The sequence below is a fragment of the Microcebus murinus genome, chromosome 4 (genome assembly GCF_040939455.1).
Source record: "Microcebus murinus isolate Inina chromosome 4, M.murinus_Inina_mat1.0, whole genome shotgun sequence".
Taxonomy (NCBI): domain Eukaryota; kingdom Metazoa; phylum Chordata; class Mammalia; order Primates; family Cheirogaleidae; genus Microcebus; species Microcebus murinus.
In genome coordinates, this window is record NC_134107.1 from 9,061,172 (window position 1) to 9,086,504 (window position 25,333).

The following is a 25,333-nucleotide window of genomic DNA, read 5'->3' on the forward strand; positions in this document are numbered from 1 at the left end:
CCACCACGCAAGGACACCGGGAGAAGACGGCCCCCTGCACGCCAAGGACGGAGGCCTCAGAATGAAGCCCACGCCGCTGACACCTTGAGTTTGGACTTCCAGACTCCGGAGCTGTGAGGAAATAAATTCCTGTCGTTCGAGCCACCCGGCAGCCACATGGCAGCAATGCCGGTCCTGAGCGGAGAGGAGGTGAGAACCCGCGGGCCCGCGGGAGGGAGGCGTGAGCGGCCACAGAGCCCGGCTCGGGGCTCGGGAGGCTGACCCTGCGGCTGCCCTTGTCACCTCTTTGGGGGAAGGGGAGTCGTCTTCTGCTGTGAGCAACGCAGCTACAGATTTTGGGTGGGAGCACTTAAAATTCAGACGTGGGAGAGAAGAGGGCGTGTGGACGGAGGGGAGGAACGTGGTCACTCTTCCGTCTGCCTGATTCACACCGGTGGGGCCAGGTGGGACTGCTGCCACCTGTCTCCCCAGGCCCTGCCTCCAGCTCCCGGGGAGGGCACGTGACCCGGGCCCGGCCAGCGAGCGTGGCATCAGGACTGTGGTTGGCATTACCCGGAGAGGGGTGCACGCTTTCTGCTGGAATCGCTGAGTTCGTAGAATAAACTGGAAACTGCTGGTTACCTGCCGTTTACTTTATTTGTGGAGAATACCTGAGACACAGCCCAGAGCAGAGGTGGAAAACAGGAAAAGGGATGTGGCCTAGAGAACATCATTCGAGGCCCCGGATCCAGCTGCATCTGAAGCCAGATGCAGTTCCAGAATCACTTCTGGAACTTTCCGAGTGAGTCAGAAAATTCCCTTAAACACACATATGCCCTCCCCCGGCCCCCCAAGCCAGATTAAACCCGCTTTCTGTTACTTGCCACCAAGGGTCCTGGCTGATGTGGTGTGAAAATCTGCCTGGGACACCGATCTGCAGTGGCACAAAGCGGGGATGAGTGGCCGGTGCCCAGTGGCGCTGGGAAAGTTTTCCGGGGGATGACGAACATGTTCTTCCTGATGGGACAGAAAAATTCCATACATGGATTTGGTGATGCCATGGGCATATAAACACTTGTCAAAGATCATCGAACTATATGTTAAAATGGGTGCATTCAATTGTATTTAAGTTAGGTCTCAATTAAGTTATTTACAAAGACTTTTTTTACAAAAAAAAAAAAAAAATCTGCCTGAGTAGGTGAGCCCTCTCTGGAATTGCCAGGAAACTCCGGGCCGGCACCCTGACTCATCCACGCAGAGTTTCTGTGCGTTTTGCTTCTGTGAACTGCGCCCCGTTGTGTTCAAGTTCTCCAGCGTTCGAGCCCCTCCTGGCTTAAAATGTAACGTCTTTGCCCTTGCGCTCTCGGTGGCTCTGATTTGGGAAGATCTGAGCAACGTGTTTGCTTGGCCTCCTGGCCTTGTCACCGACGTGTCGAAGGCAGGTGTCCCGGGCCTGGCCTTCTCCCAGAAAGGGACCCCCCCTCTGTGCGCCGCTCTCTGGGGGAGCCCATGGCTCTCTGGGGGAGCCCATGGCTCCTGGGAAGGAGGAATCGTCCTGGCCGAGGATTCAGAACCAAGTCGTGCAGAAGTGAGAAGATCTTGGGCTTCAAACTGCTGGCATAAAATATGAAGCCCAACTTATCTGCAAACCGCGGCTGGCAGGGGACCCGGGCGGGCTGGGCGGAGGCCAGGGCGGCATTCCATTTCCTTTTGCAAGCTCGGGAGACGGAGCCAGGAGAGGCGCTGTCTGCTGAGCACCGCGGTCCCGGCCCCGCTTTGTGTGGGACCGAGCCCTCCTCTGGTCTCGCTAGACTGCAGAAACCAAGGAGGCCCGTCTGGTGGTCCTAGGGCTGTGGCGGGCACGTCCCTTCCACACCATGGACCTCCCCGAAATCCTGACTCCCAGCGCTTTTCGGATGGGGGTGCAAAGGTCAGAGGCCTGAGCTGGGGGCCACAAGCGGCCTCCGTGGGGGCCTTTGCACAGGGACGGGGCTCCAGCCGGGGCTGCCCACCAGGGCGGCCGACCATTTGTGAGCCCCACCTTCCACACCTGGTGTGACTGTGTGCACCACGTAGCCCCGTCCTGGGAGCAAACGGGACAGTCACGTGAAGCTCCTAGCCCAGAGCCACCGCACGGGCTGGTCCCCAGCAGGCGGCAGTCTCTGCTCGGTTCCGGCCACTCACGGGCATGTCCCCCTTCAGTGACACGCAGGCAGGCCGGCCACTGCTCCAGGTGTTTACGCAGGCTCCGTGAGGCCTGGGCTGTCGTAGCTGAGGAAACCGAGGCAACCGAGGCACAGCAAGACCGAGGCTTAGGTGGCGGCCCCTCTGCCTCCCTGGGGCTCGCTCTCAACTTTCCAAATTTGGCCTTGTTTATCCCTTGTGTAATCTAAGAGAGCCTGTGTCTCCACTTGCTTATTTTTGTAGAGGTAGTGGGTGGCGGGATGGCATGAAAACGCGTAGAGGTCCGCCCCGCCCCGTGGCACCCCTGCCCCGTGGCCCCCAGCCCTTCCCCCGCTCCCCTGCATGCCACGTGGCGCTGGGAAGCCGGCTTAGCAGTAACCAGAGCAGCCAGAAACTCCTTAATAGGAAGGACAGTCCCCACTCTCCACTCTCCGTCCCGCCACCTGAGGCCCGTCCCTGGCCCGGAGCTGCGGGAGGGAACTCTGACAGGGTCCCCAGACCCCCGGCGTCCTGCGTCACCAACACCCAGAAGGAAGGAGGCTTGGTTGCCGCTGGAGAACCCAGCCGTGCCGCCGTGGAGGGTGGACGCCTGTCCCCCCAGCCCCCGGTCCTCCCCAGCCCCCTTCAGTAATAAAAACGGTGGGGGCACGTGGCCGAGCCTGTGGCTTCTCGCATTTTGTCCTCTGCTGCCTCCCTCCGTCAGCACAGACTGAGAGGCGGCCCAGGAGGTGAGGGGGTCATCCTGGGGGCTGGTGGGGGCGTGGAGGGGAAGAAAGCTCGCTCCCTGGCTTGCCTGTAGTGATCCACGCACAAGAAGGGTCTGGAGCAGGCGTCCGCAAACTACAGCCCGCCGAGTGTTTTTGCCGCCGCTGCCTGTCCTGCTTAGCAGCCGACTTGTCCCAGGCCCTCAGTGCGCATGTATAGAATGTGCGCCACACTCTCCAACGGCCCTCCAACGGTCTGAGGGACAGTGAACTGGCTCCCTGTTTAAAAAGTTTGAGGACCCCTGGTCTGGAGGCTGGGAGAGGCCCTTTCCCTGGAGCTCAGCCCCACCCCTCCTGCCTCAGTATCCCTGAGAGCAGATGCCTCTTCCTAGAGTCACACCCAGACTGCTCCTGACCTCCAAGCCCTAGGTTCTGAGCTGTAGAAGCTGGACCCAGGCAGGGGCCCCTTCCTTCGGGGGGAGCAGCTCCTCACAGGGTGTGCAGGGCTGGAGGCCGGGGTCTGGGCTCGTAGGGGGCCAGGAGCCCAGGTGGCCTCCCGGGCCACCTGCAGGACGGGGAGGTATTTCCAGCCACGTGGAGGCTGAGCTTGTGCAGTCAGTGCTGGCGCTGGTGGGAGCTTTTGCTACCGGACAGGGTCCCAGCCCGCCCTTCACGTCTGTCCCCAGAGCCCCTCCTGGCCTCTCCAAGTCCCCAGAAATGAGCTTTCAGGCGTGGGGGTCTTCAACTCTGCTCTTCTGGAATTTTCAGACCAGCACAGGGAGGGGGAGGTAGGAGGGTGGGGGCACTCACTCCAGGCACTGAGAGGGGGTCCACACTCGACCTTCATCACCTGGAGGTCCTGGAACCATCGCCTCCAGCCCATATAGGGTCTCCTCTTTCTGTAGGACCATGGCCTCGCTGGGAAGACCACCTGGGAGTGTTAGAAAGGGGAGCTCAGAGGAGCAGTGGCCTGGAGTGGACGGGAGGGCAAGTCAGGCTGGCTGGGCAGCGGGCCATCGGGGACACTGACTGGTGGCTCAGCCCACCCAGGGCAAGGCCAAGCAGGCCCCAGGTCATGGGTAGAGTGCCAGGTGCCGTGTGGGCCGCCAGCCGCTGGCACAGAGTAGGGGAGACGAGGTTCCCAGGGGCGGCGGGGGCCCTGGCGGGTGGGAAATGCCATTGGCAGAAGCCGGCAGAGGACAGCCTCGCTGACCAGGGCTCTCCGTGGCAGAGGAGTGGGCAAGCCACCAGGAGAGGGAACACACCACGGGTGGACAGACCAGCCAGAGGAGGGGCCCAAGACCAGAGGTGGGGAGCAGAGTGGCAGGAGAGCTGGTGGCAGGCACTGCCTGTCCTGGGACCCAGTGCCCTGGGGCACCCTTGCCGTGGGAAACTGAGACCCTAGACAGGACAGCTGGCACTGAGCCTTCCTCGCTGCAAGTTATAAAATGTTTATTGGTACACATTTTATTGTCTTTTATAAAACTTCCTTTGGCTACATGAGGCCACGGTGCCTGTCTCCGGGTGGCCAGGGCAGAACGCCATTTTCGGCGGGGCTAGAGCCAAGAGACTGTCCAGGAGCTGTCCAGAGGGTCTGCAGTGGCCTCGGGGACACATCGAGGGCTCCAGGAGGCTGCCCAGGGCTGGCCTGGCACGGAGTCGGAAAAGGCAGTCACCTACCCAAGGTGGCTAAAGGTCCCTTCTGTCTCCAGTGGCTCGCCGGGCCCAGAAATTCCATTATAAAGTCACCAAGTGATTCATCCAAGGGGCAGGAAGGTTGTCTGGAGAGAGACTTAGCTACAAAGGCTCTCTTCCAGACAGAGCCTCTTGTTCGGGTTTGCTCCCTGATGTCGCCTCAGCAGGATGGAACCGGGAGAGCAGCCCCCGGTGGCGCTGATGAGGCTGCTGACCCAGCGACGGAGGGTTGACCAAAGGGGCAGGCTGGATGGGGCAGGGCGACTGACTACCTCCTCTCCTTTACTGACCGGCCCGGGGCGAGGAGGGGCCCCACCACTTGGGGGCAACTTCCCCCCAAGGAAGTTGGGTCGTTTTAGGAGCAGAATGGCTGGGGGAGCCAGGCGGGGGCCGCAGGGTCTGTCTGCAGGTGGCTGCTCAGTCCCTCGGCCACCCATGGGAGCCTCCGGCCCAGGCGCTGGCCTCTCAGGAGGCGTTCCCAGGGGGGCACTGCATCTCCATGGTGACCGTGTTGGGCGTGCTGCCCCCCGCCTCCCCCAGCTCGGCGCCGTCGCGCAGGGCCCGCTGGAAGACCACCCTGAGGGGCTCCCACAGCCGCTGCGACTTGTCCCTCCCGGCCAGGAAGTAGACGATGGGCTTGGCGCTGCTGTTGATGCAGATGCACAGGTCGGTGACGTACTCAGGGAAGGGGGCCGGGATCTGGAAGGCCCAGAAGAGGAACCAGTCGATCCCCAGGTAGATGGAGGACACGAGGAAGACGGAGACCATGGCCAGGATGACGTGGTTGAGCTTGGCGGAGCGCTGGCGCCGCCGGGCCCGGCACTCCACGTGCACGATGAGGGCCAGGCAGGGCAGCACCATGAGCGGGCAGAAGAGGAGGAAGAGGAGGATGCCCAGGAAGATGTCCATGTGCCTGCAGGCCGGCCGGGAGGCCTCTCGGCCCAGGAACACGCAGAAGTAGTTGTGTATGCAGGTGACCAGGAGGGACAGGATCCAGAGCAGGGCGCACACCACGGCCGACAGGCGCTTGGGCCGCCGGCGCCAGTACCAGGCCGAGAAGATGACGGACACGCAGCGCTCTGTGCTGATGGCTGGCAGCAGGCTCACGCCGGCGACAAACATGCAGAGCCCCAGGACCCGGGTCACGCTGCGGGAGTAGTCGGCGAACGCGCCCAGGAAGCCGCCCGTGTTCAGGATGGAGAACACGGCCTTGCTAAAGAGGTAGCCGACGTCGGCGCCGGCCAAGTGCAGGAAGTAGACGGAGAAGGGGTTCCTCTTGATGGAGAAGCCGAAAAACCAGAGCACCAGCCCGTTGCCCACCAGGCCGCACAGGCAGAGGAGCAGGAAGATGTAGTTCATGACGGCCGGGGGCGGCAGCACCGTGATCTGCTCGATGGTCAGGAAGCCTCGGCTGTAGAGCTCCGGGGCCTCGCTGGCGCCGGGACACATCTGTGCAGGTGCAGAGGGGAGACGCCGGGTGACGCGGGCTGGGCCCACCCGCAGACCCGCGCCCGGGCCCCATTAGAGACTTAGGGGCGGTCTGCAGGGTCACCGACTGTGGGACAACTAACTGGCCGCAACACAGGCAAAAGACACCCCTGGCCCCACACGCTGCTACTCTCTGTGTCCCGGAGTCCAGAGCTGGCAGCGCGGCGCGGCAGGCCCGCGAGTGAGGGTAGCGACAGTCGCTCGAGGGGAAGGGCTCCCGGGCGCCCACCCGTCGGAGCAGGCTCTGTCCAAAAATGGCCATGGCATGCAAGACAAAAAAAAAAAAAAACCTGAGGAACTTTTCCAGATTTAAGGAGAACAGGCTGGGGTGCAGTGGCTCACGCTTGTAATCCCAGCACTTTGGGAGGCCGAGGTGGGAGGAGCACTTGAACCCAGGAGCTGGAGACTGGCCTGGGCAACACAGCAAGACCCTGTCTCTCCAAAAAATTTTTAAAAATTAGCTGGGTGTGGTGGTGAGCACCTGTAGTCACAGCTACTCGGGAGACTGAGGCAGGAGGATCAGCTGAGCCCAGGAGTTCGAGGCTGCAGTGAGCTGTGATCACGCCACTGCCCTCCAGCCTGGGCGGCAGAGCGAGACCCTGTCTCACTCTATTATTTATACATAATTTATGTATAAATAAATACACACATACATATATAAATAACTTGTCGGTTAAATAAAAAAGAGTGGGTCCTGGCTATAGCTGGAGCAGGACCCCGTCCCATAGGGGGCTCAGAGGTGGCGCCCGGCTGGACCAGTGTCACTGTTTGGGTTTTTGGGTTGTGGGAGGGTTCGGGGGGTCCCTGGGGAGGGGAGGCAGAGCTATTTATCAAGCTGTAGGAAGCAGTTTGATGCTTTAAGGATGGGTCTGGCTGTAAGAGTGCCTCCCGGCTGAACAGCCGTGCCGCCCCAGGGGCCAGGCCGGCGTGTGGATGCAGGAAGGAGGGCCAGGTGCCAGGAGCCGGCGAGGGCCGGGGGGTGGCAGACTGGACAGCACCCATCTTGGGCAAAACGGGCGGCCGTTCTGCTCCAGCCGCTGGGCGCTGGGAGGCTGAGCTCACTCCCTCTCCGCGGAGAAGCCGGAGCTCTGGACTGCAATGTGAAAGATCCTGATCCACAAATGTCAGCATTTAAAAAGCACTGTGCGGGCCAAACACGGCCATCGACATGCCGGAGTCGGCTCTCAGGCGGCGGTTTGTGGCCTCTCGTGCCCAGAGGCGAAGGCTGCCTGCCCGGGGCTGTCTCACTGCCCTTCCCACACCCTGGCGGACTCCTGGTCCACCCGCACGCGCTCCCTGAGGCCGGGTCCCTGCCCACTGCTCGTGGCTCTCCAGCCAGTCCTGCCACGCCCCAGGTGGCCCCAGCTCCGGCAGAGGGCCGCGGTCCTGAGCCTGCTCTCTGGGCTTGACGCCACCTCGCACAGGGAGGGACCTTCTGGCCTGGCTCAGGCCAAGGGCGTTCTGCAAACAAGGACTGGTGGTGCTGGCAAAATTGTGGGGCAACCCAGTGAGGTCAGGGCAAGCACTGTAAGGTGGGCCCCCTCGCTGCCTGCCGTCCTCTAAATGCGCTATTGGCTCAGCCCCGGCCACTCCTCAGCTCGTCCTGGCTTTCCTTTCCTGTGGGCGACTTGGTCACTCCAGGCCTCAGGCACTCCTCCCACCTGGGGAACCAGCCCCTGTCATTGCTAAGACTGGCGCCCACACGGGCCGGAGAGGGACCAGCTCAGACCCTGGGAGGGAGCGGGCTGGACGGAGTGGGGTCAGATCACTCTGTGCGCTCGCACGCTGGAAAAAGCCTGCAATCCCCTCCTCGGAGTCAGAGGGGGAGGCCGGGTGAGTCACTGGCACGGAGCTGCCATTCCCAGCCACATCCCGCCTTGTAAAACGCCTGCTCTGGAGCCCGGCCCTCCCTGAGCTCTGCCTTTGCTCTGGGGATTGCTGGAGCCTCCCCACAGCCAGCCCTATCTCTGCCTCCATGGCGCCATCCCACAGCGGTCACCATGGCGACAAGGGGAGAGCCCGGGTGCAGCAGGGGCGGGATCCTAGGGGCTCTGTCCCTGACCTATGGGCCGACCCCAGGCAACTTACTACCCTGGTGTAAGCTCAGTCTCCTCGAATATAGAAGTGGGACTGGAGATTCGAGGGAGCCTTCCAATTTGAGAGTGCTCTGTCTGGAATTCAGAAGGAAATTCCAGATTTTTCCAGGAGCTCAGAGAAGTAGGGGACTAGGTAGGGGAGGGTGGAAGGAGGTAGGTCAGCCTGGAAGGGTTGCCCGAGTCTCAGGGCGGGAGCCTGGAGAGGGAGGTAAACCCATGACTGAGGGGTCCTGGCCAAGGTGACGCTGGCAGGTGGCCCAGAGCAGGCAGGCTCCGTGGAGCTCACTACATCTGGGCCACCTGGCCACCCAGGGCTTCCTGGCAGGGCCTGGCCACAGTGCATAGCTGCCCGCCCCACTTCTGCATGGAAGAGATGAGACGAGACCTTGCAAGGCTGGGAAAGATGACCCCAGGGTCAGCATGGCAGGGGACTTTAAGGGTGTCCAGTGTCTGTCCATGCTTGTCTCCCTGATGAGGACACTGGGGTACAAGGGACCAGGTAACCAGTGCCAGGCCACACAGCCCAGAGGGGCCCACTGCCCACCGTAAGTCCAGAGCTAGAGGGTGGGGCCTGGGCAGGGGCGGGGGGGAGGAGATGCTGGGTGGGGTCTGCCCCTCCCACCCACAGCCCTCGGGGCACCAGGGCGTCTGCCTGGTGGCACTTGCCTTGTTCCTGTTGCTGGGGTGGGCCTCCCACGAGCAGTTTCCAGCCATCTCCAGGCCTGGCGATCTGGATTCCTGCTGCAGCTCACCACCTGCACACCCACCTGGCAACAGCCGGGAGAGAGGGTGGACGAGGGTGGCAGGGTCCCACCGAGAGTTGCTGTCCACCCGTGCACCACTCAGACCCCTGTGCCCCAGGCTTCCTGGGCCTGTGGCTCTCCAGCTCACCTTAGAGGACAGGCACTCGCCTGGCTCCCTCAGGGCCAGGGCCTTTGTGGGACTGTCTGGTTGAGATTCTGGGGCAGGTCACCCCTTTGGGCACAGCCCCCTCCTGCCTGGGGACCCCTCATTCGGACCCCTGCTGACTCCCTGGAGCCCCGCTGTGCTCACTGGAAATGAGGCCCTCTCTTTCCCCCTCCTCGCTTGGCCTGCAAGATTTCTGGGGCCAGACTGCTTTGGATCCACAGGTATTTACCCACCCACATTCCCTGGGCACCTCCTTTGTGCCAGCCACGTGGGACAGGGGTTCCCAGCAGTCAGCCCAGGAAGGGGAGCAGGGCAGGAGAGGTGGTTCCCGGCAGGCAGCACTTCCTGGAAGAGGAGGCCTTGGCTGGGCCTTGTGTTTGTAACTGCTGAGGTTCGTGGTCTTTCCCCTACAGGTGCCTGGGAGGCAGGACAGTGTGGTCATCAGCATCATTGTCACCACCTACAACCCTAGCGTCAACACATGCCAGCAGGGCTCTGTGCCAGCTGGCCAACACCTGCCATCCCGTCTGGTCCTCGTTACCAGCTGTGAGGCAGGAATTCTCAGTCCCCTTTGAGAATGGGTGCACTCAGGGGCAGGTCACCTGCCAAGGCACACCCCTACCTGTGCACACTCTTGTGTTGTCAAGACTCGAGCAGCTGCAGGGGACAGAAGCACGAGGAGGAGAAGCTCGAGGAAGCCGGCCAGGAGGCCACCAGAGTGCCTGGCTCTAGGCTGAAGGAGGGGATTCCCGGGGGAAGGGGCGACCCAGCCAGAGACCGGTCCACTGTGGCTGGCCAGAGCTCACTGGTGCACCTGCCCTGGGTCCCCTGGAACTGGCACCTGTCCCTCAACCTGACCTCTGACCCCGCAGGCAAGCACTTATTCTTCCCTGCAGTGCAGATGGGGAAACTGAGGCTGTGAATAGAGAAGGGCCTTGCCGGGTCGAGGGCTGCTGGGCTCCTCCTCTCCCTGGAGGGAGAGCTCGGCTCCCTGCTCAGCTCAACTCCCCCGAAATTCCTTCCTTTGCTCCGCAAGGGTCAGCCCGCTCCAGCCCACCAGCCACAGGCACCCGCCCACCGCTGCCTCCTCCCGCCCAGGGCCGGGCCACCATTGGCTGGAAAGGGTGCCCATCCTCGCAGGGGGCCCGCCCCCTCCTAACTCTTGCTTCCCAGAGTGGCAGCACCAGAACAGCCCCCAGGGGCCACTGCGGGCCACCTCACACAGGCCACCTCCTTCTCTCTGGCCCTTTGGGCCTGCACAGCTGAACGGAGCGCCCTGCGCCTTCCAGCCCCAGGCGGGTGTGAGCCTGGCCAGTGGGTGGCTCAGCCTGGGAGCTGCGGGGTGACCCAGCGTGGGAGCACCCTTTTGCCTGGCCGTGTGGTGTGCTTGCCGATGGCAGGTGCTACGCGTGTGCCTCCTTAGTCTCCCTCCCGCCACGCACTGCTTGAGTCCAGTCGGGCCACTGTCCCACTGTCAGGGACAGGCCGAGAGCTTCTCCACGCTGGGCTTGCCCAAGCTGTCCTGTGCCTGCGACCCCAGACCTCCCGCCCACCCACATCCTTCCTGGTCCTGGCCAAGAGCCCCACTCTTCTTGGTGTCCCTTCCAGACACCCACCAACCCTCGGGTCTGGGCCCCCAGCCTTGCCTCCAGGGGTGTCTGACTCTGGAGCCTCACCCTCTCACCCGGTGGCCAGGCAGGATCCCAGCCACACCCACCAGTGCCCAAGGCGGTGGGCTGGCGCCTCCGGCTGCAGGTGGGCATGGGGGAGGGGCTCCCGTCTCGCCGTCCGGCAGACTGATTTGTTCCACCTGCAGTGTCCCTGGTGTGTCCTGCCAGGGACACTCTGAAAAGTGCTTTCACTTGTGCACAGAGAGCTCTGGAAGCCAAGTGGACCCCAGATGAGCCATATTAAAGGACATGTGTGTGACACGTGTATGGGGTGAGAGTGTGACTGCGTGTGAGTGTGTGTGCTCCCTGGGCGGGATCCGGGCTGTGACAGAGCTAGTTTCCACTAGAGCTGACGGAGAAGCTCAGTCACTCCCGATGCCCCCCACACAAGCCCAAGGCTGGCCGGGCCACCTGTCTGCCCCCCAGCCTGCCCTCAGGAGGCCCCTCTTCTCCTTCCACGCCACCCTCCCGAGACACAGCCCTGATGCACGCTGGGGCCGTCCCAGCCCCTCTCCTCGTCCCCCGGCCACCACCTGGCTGGGGCTGTGGGCACGGCCATCGAGGGGCCTGTGTGTGGCTCCTCTGACACAGACCCGTGTTTCCTCACTCCAGGCCCTGGGGGAGCCGAGGCTGGGGAGGCGGTGGGACTGCAGCTGCGGGACCTCCTCGGCCGACCCGGTGGTGTCCCCCCAGGACTGCCCTGCCGCTGCCCCAAGCTGGGGCTCAGTGCTCAGGGAAGTCGGTGAGAGTGGGGGGAGCCGTCTCCCTGTGCTTGGGACGCTGCCCGCTGGGTGTTCCCTCCAGCCCTTCCAGAAAACATGCTTGGGCAGCCAGCAAGGCTGGGGGAGGTTTGGGGGGAGCCCCCACCCCTGGGAGGACGGAGCAGGGGCTGGAAGTGGAGGACGGCTTGGGCTGGGGGCGAGGCCAGCTGGGGGTCAGGGCCTGCCGCGGGAGGGGGCTCTCCAAGATCTCCGTGTCCCTGGAAGCCCTGGAGCCTTGGGATGGGTGGAGGAGGTCCTTCACTGGGTGACAGCCACTCCGGGGTCTCAGGGCTCCCTCTTGGAGCCTTGGGGTTTCTGGGAGCTGCCAGCCTGGACAGTGCCCACCTCGTTTTCCTTCCCTGCCTGGCCCTCACCCCGCAGCCCCCACTTCCCAGAGCACCCTCCCTGGCCCCGGGGCCCCTCGGAGCTACCTGCGGCTGTGCTGATCAGCGGAGCCTCCCCTCTGTGGAGGGCTCCTCCTGCAGCTCCCGCCTCCGGCTGACCCACCAGGGCAGCAGGCCAGCGAGGAGCACTGCCCGGAGCCTCGGAAAATGCGAGCGGAGAGCGGAGGACGAGCCTCGCCTGCTGGAGGAGATGGCTTTGGAAGCAGAATCCGCCCCAAACCCAATTCCAGGCCCGGCAGGAGGGGGTTGGGGGGAGGAGGAGGGGCTGAGCGGGGATGAGGCTTCAGGAAGGAATGCCCCGTTCCTCCTCCTCCAGAGCCCCCCCAGAGTCCCACTGGGAACTCATCTCTCCGCCTGGTGACGTCACGCTGGCCCGAGCACTGCAGCCCCGAGTCCAGCTGTTAATCTCGCTCGCATTCTGCTGCTTGGCAGAGCTGCCCGGGAGAGGGAGCACCGGACTGTGCATGGCCTGGCGCCTTCAGTCTGCTCCCAGCGGGCATTTCCTGGCAGGCTGGGCCAGGAGGGCAGGTCCCCACCCCATCGCTTCAATTTACTGAGGGGCTGATGCAGGGGAGCCGGGCAGCAGGCTGAGGGCTCTGTGCAGGGGCGGTGCAGAATCGGCCGAGAGGTGGGCGACACCACCCAGGGACACCCCACTCCCCCTTCCCACTTGGGATCTGCCGAGGGCCCCCTACGGGCTTATGGAACCAGGAATTCCCTTTCCCCAGCCCTAATAGCAATCAGATGGTGCAAGTGGAAAATCACAGGCTTGGAGCGGGAACTTGGCAGGCTGCGGGCCGGTGCGAGCGCTGCGCAGAGGGAGAATGAGTCAGCCCCCCCAGCCCCCCACAAGCCCCTCAGGGTCCTGGAACGGGCTAGTGCCCAGGGCACCTGGCATCGAGCCCAAGCTGTGAGGACGGGCCCTCTCCTGCCCCGGGCCAACTTTCTCATGGTTCAGGAAGCCCAAGGGAATTCTGAGCGTTCCCTGCAGGAACAAACGGTACCCGGATCGGGGGAGGCGTGCCTCAGTGGGCACCTTGAAGAGAGCCGCCTGCACCTGCCCTCGAGTCCCTGCCTCCTGCTCGTCCAGCCCAAGTGCAAACCTTGGCAGGGAGGAGTCTCAGATCGTTCCCTGCACACCCCAGACCGCTGGCTCCTGGGGTCTCTTTTCTGGGGTGGAGGCCGGAGGGTTCTGGGATGCCGGAGGCTCACAGGCCACACCCGAGGCCGAGAGAGAGGATGGCAGGCAACAGGCAGGGTGGTGACCCGTCCCTCCTCTCCCAGGGCAGCCAGCTGGGGCCCAGCTGGGCCGCTGTTTACATGGGAGGCCGGGGGAGGCCGAACCCAGACAAGTTCCAAGTGTAATTGCGTTTGGACACTTAAAAGGAATTGTGTGAAGTGGGCAGCGGCTCTGAAGTCCACCGCCTTATTTGGTATGGAAATTTGTTTCTCTCAAAATAAGCAAGAGGTGCTTGCAAACGGGAGAGCGTTTGTGGAGCCCCGCTGCCAAGGTCTCGGTCCGCTGGGGCGGCCGCAGCACAGTCGCGCAGGCCGGCTGGCTTCTGAGCAACGCACGGTCGCTCCCTGTGGTCCCGGAGGCTGGGCGTCCGAGATGCAGCCAGCGGCAGATTTAGCGTCTGGGGAGGACCCGATTCCCGGTTCATCCACAGGTGTCTTCTTGCTGTGTCCTTACACGGTGGAAGGGCAAGGGAGCTCTCCGGGGCCTCTTCTGTAAGGACACCAGCCCCGTTCATGGGAACTCCGCCCTCACGACCTGCTCGCTGCGTGGAGAGAAGGTTTCCCGTGTCAATTCCAGGCGTGGGGTGCGCAGACACTCCGTCTGCAGCAGGCACCCTGTGTTCCCCGGGCAGTGGGGGCTGGGCTGTGGGATGGGCCCAGAGGCCGAGCTCCTGCAGGCACGGTTGGAAAGAGCTCCAGCGGCTGCCTCTGATCTTGGGTGACCTCGGTCAGCTCGCCTTCCCACCCTGAGCCATGGTTTCCTCACCTGTCAAGTGGGATAAAATAATGACGCAGGCTGGGAGTGGCGGCTCGTGTCTATAATCCCAGCGCTTTGGGAGGCCAAGGTGGGAGGATCCCTTGAGGCCAGGAGTTGGAGATCATCCTTAGCAGTGTAGCAAGACCCCATCTCTACAACAGATAGAAAAGTCAGCCAGGCGTGGTGGCGTGCACCTAGATTCTCAGCTGCTTGGGAGGAGGCTGAGGCACGAGGGTTGCTTTAGCCCAGGAGTTGGAGGCTGCAGTGAGCTGTGATGCCACTGCACTCTACCAGGGTGACAGAGTGAGACCCCGTCTCAGTGAAAAAAAATAATAATGACTTCCAGAGTCACAGTGAGGGAGGGATCAGATCCCGGGTGGGAACGTTCTTCTCCCACCTCAGAAGCACTCTCTCCGCCCCGGCTCGGTGGGTCGGCGGCATCATTCGTTCCCTCCCTCGCTGCCTCCACCAGGCTCAGGGCTCTGGCTGACGGAGCTGAGGCAAGGTCCCTGCTCGCCCAGCCTTCCCTTTCTAGGGAGGAACTTTGTTTTTAGTTGTCCCCTGCCAGGAGCCAACGGACAGCCTCAGTGGCCCTATACCCCTCCCCACGTCCCTTCCCAAGGGTGCAGGCCTGGACTCCCCTCCGCTGGGGGCTCCTGGGGGCAGGAGGCCAGTTCTGGGCTGCGATGTCTCCCTGCCAGGCCCTTCTGTGGTCCACGGTTGTGCCGCTGATCCCTCGATGATGGGACCGGCGTGGACCAGCCCTCCTGGGGCCCTCTGCAGCCAGCTCTGATGCCACCCTCACTCAGCACAAGTACCTGCCGAGCACCTGCTGGGGGCCAGGCTCTGTGCTCCGGTTGGTGAACAGGACAGGCAAGGGCCCTGCCTCAGGGAGCTGACGTCAAGCCGAGAGGCAGACTCGAATCAAAGGAAACACGCGTCAAAGTGCACTTGCGGGCCAGGTGCGGTGGCTTATGCTTGTAATCCTAGCATTCTGGGAGGCCGAGGCAGGAGGATCGCTCAAGGTCAGGAGTTCGCAATCAGCCTGAGCAAGAGCGAGACTTCGTCTCTACTAAAAATAGAAAGAAACTAATTGGCCAACTAATATACATAGAAAAAATCAACTGGGCATGGTGGTGCATGCCTGTAGTCCCAGCTACTCGGGAGGCTGAGGCAGGAGGATTGCCTGAGCCCAGGAGATTGAGGTTGCTGTGAGCTAGGCTGATGTCACGGCACTCTAGCCCGGGCAACAGAGTGAGACTCTGTCTCAAAAATAAAGTGACTTGCGATTAAGGCGGCACTTAGGGCCACCGGGCCACAGGGATCTGAACGGCCTCCCTGTGGAGGGAAAGGCTGGGCCCGTGTCAGTGCTGCCTTCCTTTGTACGTGCTGGCCCTATAGGGGTGAGGTCCAGGCCCCTCTCCCTGCTGTTTGGCTCAACCCAAGAGCTAAGGTTCTCCAGGAAACCCTGAGGCGCTTTGGTTTCAGCTCTTAAGATAAAAAGGTCTCCCCAAGGTCTAGCTGGCTTTCCTGATAGTGAAGGATGAGGGGGACCCCCTCCTCCTCTCCTGGTCCCCGCTCCAGCCTAGGCTGGGCCACTCTGTGCTGGAAGGTGCATCTTGGGAATCTGAGCAGGATCCTGCATTCTCCTCTGTCCTGCATGTGGGAGGCCATTCATTCATTCATTTGTCCATCTGTCTATCCATTCACCCACCGACCCGCTTACCTGCCCATGCATTCATCCATCCATCCACCCATCTATCCATTCACCATCTACCCATCCACCCATCTACCCATACTATCCACCCATCCTTCCACCCACCCATCCATCATTTATCCATCCATTTACAAATACCATCCATCCTTCCACCCAACCACCCACCAAGCCATCCACCCGTCCATTCATCCATTCACCCACCTGTTCATTCTTATTTTCACTGAACACGTGAACCAACAATGTGAGTTCTGGGAAGAGAATTGTGGAGGAACCAGACATGGGCACGCAGAGCAGGCAAGAAATAGAAACAAATGAACACAGAAATTCCACCTGGAGTCAGTGCAGTGGAGAAACCAAACAGGTGTGGTGACAGAAACGTACGTGCTGGGAGGGGGAGGGACAGAAGGTGGACTGAATAACGACCCCTAAAGGTGTCCTGGTCCCTAGATCCTGAGAACATGTGACCTTACATGGCCAAAGGGACTCTGCAGATGGGATCGAGTTAAGGATCCTGAGCTGAGGACATTATCCTGGAATATCCAGGTGGCCCCATGTAATCACAAGAGTCCTTGTGTGACGGAGGCCAGAAATCAGAGTGAGTAGCAGGAGAGTGATGTGAGGGAGGGGCCCCAGCCAACAACGCAGGCTGCTTCTAGAACCTGCAAAAGGCAAGGACATGGACAGTCCCCAGCCAGCCCTGCCGACACCTTGGTTTTAGGTTCCTGGTCTCTGGAACTGTTAGGAGAATACACTTGTGTTGTCTGAGCCGCCACGTTGGTGGTCATTTGTTACAGCAGCAACAGGAAACTGACGCAGGGCGGGCGCCAGGCTGGTTTAGTCGGGGCAGAGCTGGAAGCTCTTTCTACAGAGACGATGCTTGAACTGAGACCTGCAGGAGGAGGAGGAGGAGGAGAAGGAGGAGGAGTAGGAGGAGGAGGAGGAGGAGGCAGTGCCTGCAGAGTCCTCAGGAAAGCAGGAAAGCCTTGCAGGGTCAGGAATGGGAGTGCAAAGGCCCTGAGGCAGGAAGGATTAGGCGTGGCTGGAGAGCAAGAGGGCAGGGTGCAGGCTGGGGAGGAGGGTCGCCCGTGGGCACAGCCCCTGCAAGCCCAGGCGCAGAGCTGCCTCCCCGGAGCCTGAGGTCAGGGCATTCCAGTTTCCCATCTCTCGTGTTTGAGACGCTCCCCCACTTCCCCGATGCCTGCATACTGCCTGACTGTGTCCACTGCTCCCCTTTCCCCTGGCTGCTACCCTGTTGCTGGCCTCTGCCACCAAGACTCCCCACTGGAGCCTGGGTTCCCCGTCTGCCCCCAGCCGGCGCCTTCCTCAGTGTGGGCGACCCGCCGTGTGCACCCCTGTCCTGCCACCTCCAACCCCAGAGTCAGCGTTGGTGCAGGGCTTGGTCTACCTCGTCCTCAGGCACCAGCCCCGCCCCTGCCTGCAGCAAAGCCCAGACAACACATCCTTCCACCTGTGACCGTTTCAGCACGAGACCAGTGAGCGACCTTTGACAGGTTCACGGTAGCCTTCTCATACCTAAAAGTGGAGAATAATAATTCCTTAAAAATCATTAACCACTTCGGTACGGCGCTCACCGGCCGGGAAACCTTGCCCACAGCCGGCACTCATAGTCTGCATGGTAGTTGGTGCTGTGCATTGACGATGGATCCGTTTTGCTCTTGTGTGATGAGTAAAACTTTAAAGCACTGAAAGCTTGTTTTACTTTATAGGCAGCTTTACTTGTAACGTAAATCAAAATAAGTAACATACACATATATGTTTTCATTACCTTATTCTTAAGTGTTCACAATTTTATTTTGATAAATGAAAAATTAGAAAAGTCATATCACGGCTGTCGGCTAAAGTCACTGTGTGCGTTCATCTGTGGCTGTCGACTACAGCCGACGCTCGTACCGAAGTGGTTAAACATCTGGTGTTCAGATTTCTGTCTTTCTTTCTTTTCACAGTTAAGTGTGTGTGAATCAGGAGCCACGAAAGGCCACCCCCAGGGGCTGAAGAGCTCCTGAGTGTCCCTCGCTCTGCCCCCATCTCTCTCCCTCCCAACCTCCTCTCCCACCCCGAGCTGGGACAAGAGGCAGACACATCACACGGTTTGGGAAAAAGGGTTCACACGGGGTTGGTGGGCAGAGGGACGGCCACTGTGCCTGGCCAGCGCCCACGTGGGCACGGGAGCCTCGGAGGCCCGGGAGGGGCCATCTGGGCACCGCAGGCCTGGAGGAGGAGCTCGCGGAGAGGTCTGGCCACCGCGGCCGGGCCCCGCCTTACTCGCCTTCCAAACCTGAACCAAAGCTGTGGTTCTCCCTCTAACCCGGTTTCCCGCGTCGGGAGGATGGGATGGGACCGACAGAGTCGCTCACAGGCAGCCCCTTTGTGACTTGGTGTGATTACATTCCTTCAACTAGACTTCACTTTGTGCGGGGGAGGTGCAAGGGATTTACCTGGGCAGCGAGCCCAGGAAACATGACAGGTAACTGGGAACTTGTGACAGGAAGGAAAGAATTGTGAGAATTTGCTCCTGCTTTGCTTCGGGGGTGGGGGGTGGGATGGGGTGGGGTCTGGCCTTTGGCCAACCACCACCCCTCATCTCCTTTGGGGATTACTGTGACAAGAGACAGCTGCAAAGCCTGGGTGGGTCCCCGAAAGGGCTACCTGAGGGGCTGGAGCCCAGCAGGAGCACGTGAGGACGGCTGTCAGACGGGCAGGGGCCGGTGGGAGGCCGTTCCGGATGGGGGTCAGAAGGGAGGGAGGCAAGAGACGACGTTGCCCAATGCCCAGGTCGCTGGCTCCCCCAGGCCTGTTGCTGGTGCATGTGTACAAATAAAATCCAAACACGTCTTGGTGTCCACACCAACATTGGCCATTTTTAAGTGTATAGTTCAGCAGTGTGAGGTACATTCACATTGTTGTGCAGCCGTCCCCACCACCCACCTCCCGAACTCTTCATCCTGCCAGACGGAACCTGCGCCTGTGGACACTGCTACCCACACCCACTGAACACCACCCCCACCCACTGAACACCAATCCCCATCCACTGAACACTAACCCCCACCCACTGAACACCAACCCCCACCCACTGAACACCAACCCCCACCCACTGAACACCAACCCCCACCCACTGAACACCAACCCCCACCCACTGAACACTAACCCCCACCCACTGAACACCAACCCCCACCCACTGAACACCAATCCCCACCCACTGAACACTAACCCCCACCCACTGAACACCAGCCCCCCCACTGAACACCAACTCCCACCTACTGAACACCAACCCCCACCCACTGAACACCAACCCCCACCCACTGAACACCAACCCTCCCCACTGAACACTAATCCCCACCCACTGAACACCAACCCCCACCCACTGAACACTAATCCCCACCCACTGAACACCAACCCCCCCACTGAACACCAACCCCCACACTGAACACCAACCCCCAGCCACTGAACACCAACCCCCACACTGAACACCAACCCCCACCCACTGAACACCAACCCCCACCCACTGAACACCAACCCCCACACTGAACACCAACCCCCAGCCACTGAACACCAACCCCCACACTGAACACCAACCCCCACCCACTGAACACTAACTCCACCCCCACTGAACACCAACCCCCACCCACTGATCACCAACCCCCACCCACTGAACACCAACCCCCCCACTGAACACCAACCCCCACCCACTGATCACCAACCCCCACCCACTGAACACCAACCCCCCCACTGAACACCAACCCCCACCCACTGAACGCCAACCCCCACCCACTGATCACCAACCCCCACCCACTGATCACCAACCCCCACCCACTGAACACCAACCCCCCCACTGAACACCAACCCCCACCCACTGAACACCAACCCCACCCACTGAACACCAACCCCCACCCACTGAACACCAACCCCCACCCACTGAACACCACCCCCCACCCACTGATCACCAACCCCCACCCACTGAACACCAACCCCACCCACTGAACACCACCCCCCACCCACTGATCACCAACCCCCACCCACTGAACACCAACCCCCACCCACTGAACACCACCCCCCACCCACTGAACACCAACCCCACCCACTGAACACCACCCCCCACCCACTGAACACCAACCCCCACCCACTGAACACCAACCCCACCCACTGAACACCACCCCCCACCCACTGAACACCACTCCCCACCCACTGAACACCACCCCCCACCCACTGAACACTAACCCCCCCCCCACTGAACACCAACCCCCACCCACTGAACACCAACCCCCTACCCACTTCCCCTGCCCCTGGTAACCACCATTCTGCTTCCCGGCTCTGTATGTGACAGCTCTAAGTGCCTCATAATCACACAGTATTTGTCTTTTCGGGTCCGGCTTCTTTCCTTGAGCATGATGTCATCAAGGCTCATCCATGTTGTAGGCTGTGTCAGAATTTCCTTCCTACTTACACCTGAGTAATATTCCATTGTGTGGACACACCAGCTTTTATCCATTCGTCAACAGACGCTGGCGTTGCTCCCACCCTGTGCCTACTGTGCATAGTGTTGCCATGAACATGGGTTCACAAATCTCTCTCTGCCACCCTGCTTTCGACTTCTTTGGTGTGCACGCAGAAGTGGCATGGCTGGGTCACGTGGCAGTTCCATGCTGTTTTCCACGGCAGCCACAGGGGTGACATTCCCACCAGCATCCTTGCCAGCACCTGCCATTCCCTGTTCCTGTGATGCAGCCATCCTAGCAGGTGTGGGTTGGTACGTCATTGTGGTCACCTACACTCAGCTTTCGAGTAAAGACACAGTGCTATCCTCTACCTAATATAATCCGACCGTCCCCTGTACTCCCAAAAGAGGCGTCCCCGTGGAGCCAGGACGCGTCCCAGCCAGTGTGGTGTTCCCTCCCTTGCCCGCTGGCTCAGTGGTGGCTGGTTCAGAGTCTGCCGCATCCCGTAACCCCACAACATATCGCCACTCGGCCAAGAAAAGGCCATTCCTAGGTTCAGAAATGCTTGCTTGGGATGACGGGAGCTTGGCAGGGCAGAGAATGCAGTGGGCATGAATCTACCCGTGAGCTTTTTTTTTTTTTTTTTTTTTTTTTTTGAGACAGCAGAGTCTCGCTTTGTTGCCCAGGCTAGAGTGAGTGCCGTGGCGTCAGCCTCGCTCACAGCAACCTCAAACTCCTGGGCTCAAGTGATCCTCCTGTCTCAGCCTCCCGAGCGGCTGGGACTACAGGCATGCGCCACCATGCCCGGCTAATTTTTTCTATATATATTAGTTGGCCACTTAATTTCTTTCTATTTTTAGTAGAGACGGGGTCTCGCTCTTGCTCAGGCTGGTTTCGAATGCCTGATCTTGAGCAATACACACGCCTCGGCCTCCCAGAGAGCTAGGATTACAGGCGTGAGCCGCCGCGCCCGGCTACCCGTGCGCTTTATTTGTGGAAGCCGAGTTCCCGGAGCAGGAGCAAGGCAGTTTTGAATGTAACGATGACCCACGTTGGATGGCGGCTTTGGCAGAAGCCTCGTAGGCAGGGAAGACAACTCCGTGTTCAGAACGAGCGATTATTCCAGGAAAAGTAAATCTCCGTCCCTGCCGTGACGGAATGGTCCAACGGAATGAACCTGCCAGGAGGTGGCTGCCTTCCCCCGAGGAACGGGTGTGTGGGGGGCTCCCAGGAGCGGCTGCGGACGCGTCGGCCCCGGCGAGGGGAAGTCACGGTGCTGAGCCCACGCACAACAGGGCGGCTAGAGAAACAGGCTGAGCGATGTCCTCCGCACAGGCCACCCGGTCCACCCTCGAGCCGAGAGCCTCCTCCGTGCGTTGGCGAGTACACACGGGCACGGATGTTGATGTGCCCGCCAAAAGAGGTTCATCCGATCCTCCTGCCTCTTCCACAGACCGTGGCCCCGACCGTCCAACACCGCTCCACGCCCCTGAGCATTTACGAGGCCCTGCCAACGAGTCCGTGTAGACCCACACCTCTGACCATCTCTCCTTCGGCGCAAAATGAACATCCAGGTGCACCGTTTGGGATTCTGTCCCCAGACACTCCAGGGCTGCCCCTTCCTGGGGCCGTGAGCTACAGCTGTCCACCCTCAGATGGTGCCAGCACAGGCAGATGTACGACAGGCCTGAGGCTCTTCTTCTTCAGTCAACTGATCGCAAGGGACGCCCCCACCCCGCCACCAGTGAGCTCATCTGCAGACCGAGGGGAGGAGCTGACGCAGCGACGTGGGTGCGTGGTGGGCGGTCTGACTCATTTGCTCGCGCAGTGACTTGTGCCTTCAGGATCCACTCAAGGCTGAGCTCCTATGTCCCACTTCCACTTGATAACAGTGCTGGGACGCACGTCTAAACATATGACTTGCTGGGTTAGTTAACTTCTAGTTTTAAGATGGGCAGCTCATGTCACATGGTACCTTCGTGACCCATGGTCACACATTTGGTCTCTTCTGGGGCCTAAGAGCAAGCCAGAGCTGTTTTACAAGGGGGGAACAGTTATCTTCAGGACAGGATATGACTTTGCTCCAAAATTCTCACGGTCTCTTCTAGGACACTCCTGTTGGAGCCTGCCTCGGGCTTCCTGTGCAACCCCTACCTACCTGCCCAGGCACGGCAAGATCCATCGGATCTGTTGGGTCAACTGGGCTTGAGTGGTCCAACAGCTTGCAGAATGCAGATTGCAGAGCCTTCTCTTGTTCTTGCCCTACTCAAAACCAGCAGCTTTATAGGTTACCAGGCAGTCAGTGGGAAGAGTACACCTAAATGACGTGTATGTGGCACCCAAAATCTGAAGAGACCCACCAAACGTTGTGCTGCTTGCTTTCTTTCTTTCTTTCTTTCTTTCCTTCTTTCTTTCTTTCTTTCTTTCTTTCTTTCTTTCTTTCTTTCTTTCTTTCTTTCTTTCTTTCTTTCTTTCTTTCTTTCTTTCTCTCTTTCTCTCTCTCTCTCTCTCTCTCTCTTTCTCTTTCTCTCTTTCTTTCTTAGACAGAGTCTCATTCTGTTGCCCAGGCTAGAGTGCCATGACATCAGCCTAGCTCACAGCAACTTCAAACTCCTGGGCTCAAATGATCCTTCTGCCTCAGCCTCCTGAGTAGCTGGGACTACAGGCATGCGCCACCACGCCCTGTTAATTTTTTCTATATATTTTTAGTTGGCCAATTAGTTTCTTTCTATTTTTAGTAGAGACGGGGTCTCACTCTTGCTCAGGCTGGTTTTGAACTCCTGACCTTGAGCAATCCGCCTGCCTCAGGCTCTCAGATTGCTGGGATTACAGGTGTGAGCCACTGCACCGGCCTGTGCTGCTTTCTTAATAACCGCAGGTGCCTGGGGCAGCAACTGGTGGTCTTCTGCCCAGAGGGGATATCCCAACCTGTCCCCGACCACCATATGGAGATGGCAGGCATTCCATGGAGCTCACTTCCCGCCACTGACGTGCAGGAGCCTTGCCACGATTTCTGTGTGTTTATTGCTTCTTGCTCATCAGGTCCACGCTGCGTGATCAGTGAGTGGGGCAGTCTGCTGGCCTGCGGAATGGTGGGGTGATCCCCGTCCCTCAAAACCAGCCATCATAGAGGGCTGGGCAGCTGACGGTCCCCAGGTACGATGGTGACGGTGTATTGCTGTCACTGCCAGGTGGAACGAGCTTCTCGTTTTTGTTTAAGTCGTGATTATAGAGAAAAAAGAATTTGCCAGTTATTGGGAGCTGTGTTGATTTGCTCAGTAAAGATACCCCCAGAAGAACATAGAAAATTGGAGTCGCTGCCTGATTGAATTCACAACATGATGCGGGTTTCCCTTTTAGGAGAGCGGCAGTCCGGTGGCTTCTACTTGGCCGTTTCTAACCACAGTAGCCCTCGCCCTACCAGTCTGCTGGGAACCACTGCCGACTCTGCCAGGTGCCGGGAGTGTGTGTTCCCCTCGGCTCTCCAAAACCAGGGGAGTAACCACCGTGGATCTGAGGCCCTGCTGAGCCTCCTGTGACAGGGATCAGACCAAACCCCCTTAACTGCTCGACCTCATCAGCCCTGTTCCGACTGCGGGCCACGGCGGAGCTGAGCCCTCAGCTCGGATCCAGCGCCCGGCCACCCCCGGCCTCCCGTTCCGACTCCTGCTGCGGGCCGGCCTGCCGGGCTTTCTAGGGGGTAGCTGCTGGCGACGAGGGGCTTCTCCAGCGCTCGGGACCCTCAGAGCCCACCCCGACGCTGGCTTCTCTTCTTGTCCTCTTCTGCAGGTGCTGATAGCATGGGGGGCTTGAAGCTGCCAGCGACTCCTCCCCGCCTGCACGCCAGCCGCGGCTCTGCTGGGCACATGGGTGGTCTGTGAACAGGGGCGTGGGGGACAGTCCTGAGCCAGGCGTGGCCTCACCCCAGTGGCTGCCACTGGCACCTGTCTGCAGCATGGTGGCGCTCCCTGATCCGGGAGGGGCCGATGGTGCCCCCTGCCAGCCCTCGGCCTCAACACGCAAAGACACGTGTGCCCTAGGCACAGTCCCCTGCACAGGGCCAGTGTCGGCCAGGAGCTGGGAGAGCACCCAGCTTCCTTGCCCCTGGGTGGGATACCGTGGAGGCTCGTTCTTTGTCTCCCAGAGGTCCCAGCAGGGACGGATCCCAGCTGCCACTTGCTGAAAACCCACCGTATTTGGCTTTGCCTTCCTGCCCACCACCACAAATGACTCTGCTCAAAGCCTTGCCTCAGGCTGCCGGGCTGAGCCTTCTCCACAGGGCTGCACCCCAGCCCTGCAGGCCTCTGGGCTTGGCTTTGGTCCGGCTCCTCTCCACCCCCCTCACCGTGACTCTTGTCCCCCACGGCCCCTCCCTTGAGCCACCACGGCAGCTCGGTTCCCAACATAACAAAGGACCTGGGGCCCCCCAGATTCTTGTAGAGTGTGTCACGAGTAAGATAACTCAGAATAGCGCACGGCCTGGGAAGCCTCTGGTTTTCCCAGGGGCTGTTCCCCAGGGCAAGGACAACCCGGCCTACGGTCCTGTGCCCAGCTCGTGCACTCTCCTTCCTGTCCTGGGGCCAGGCTGGGTGTCCACTGCACCCCTCACTCACTGTGTGACTATGAACCAAGCACATGGCCTCTCTGAGCCTCAGTTTCTCTACGTGCAACAGAGGGATGTTTGCTGTGCTGCTCTCTGAAGCAGTTTCAGGGCTGAAGTGTGATAAGGGATCGGAGAATATCCCGTGATCTTAAAGCACTGTGTTAAGAGGCAGGAAGGAGGCAGGAAGCCGGCGGAGGCCCTGCTGCACGCCCTTCCTGTCCACAAGCCCAGGGCCATCACCATTGTCACTCCCATTCTATGGATGCAGAAACTGAGGCCCAGCGAGGCATCAGGGCTGCCTGAGCTCACGGGCTGGCAGTGGGCAGGTGGGGGCCCAGGCTCTGCCCAGTTGACAGTGAGGCCTAGTCAGTTTTCCTTTCTTCCATGTGGCTTCAGAAGATACTAGAAACTAAGAATGAGCACCTTTTGAATTATTCAATAATGCCTAGAACAGTTAATGGTATGTAGTAGGTGCTCAATAGATGTGTGGGTGAATGAGCAAGTGAATAAATGAAAACCATAAAGATAGGAAGACCTATGTAGGCACATGCTTTCTGCCCATGCAGCTCAACAGAGGAAGCCCAGCTCCCAGTGGGGGGTGGGCCTGCTGCACCCAGGGAGGAAATAAGTGTGGTGGGGAAGCAGCTAGAACAGGCCAGGGGGCCTGATCTCA

At 60.3% G+C, this 25,333-nt stretch overlaps 1 protein-coding gene across 1 annotated transcript; it reads right to left on the reverse strand.

Annotated features, from left to right (window-relative positions):
* Nucleotides 1–4,298: 4,298 nt before the first annotated feature.
* On the reverse strand, nt 4,299–12,180 carry LOC105867525 (mas-related G-protein coupled receptor member F). Its single transcript, XM_012757702.2, has 3 exons — nt 11,918–12,180; nt 8,813–8,913; nt 4,299–6,011 (listed from the first exon to the last, which is right to left on the reverse strand). Exons 2-3 carry the CDS (start codon nt 8,858–8,860, stop codon nt 5,028–5,030), a joined length of 1,032 nt encoding a protein of 343 aa, XP_012613156.1. The 5' UTR covers nt 8,861–8,913; nt 11,918–12,180; the 3' UTR covers nt 4,299–5,027.
* Between the last annotated feature and the right edge of the window lie 13,153 nt (nt 12,181–25,333).

Excerpts from the sequence above, each read along its gene's own strand:
- LOC105867525 (XM_012757702.2), bottom strand. The coding sequence starts at position 8,860 with ATGGCTGGAAACTGCTCGTGGGAGGCCCACCCCAGCAACAGGAACAAG. Across the intron at positions 6,012-8,812 it reads ACCCCAGCAACAGGAACAAG|ATGTGTCCCGGCGCCAGCGA; the intron begins GCAAGTGCCACC and ends GCACCTGCACAG.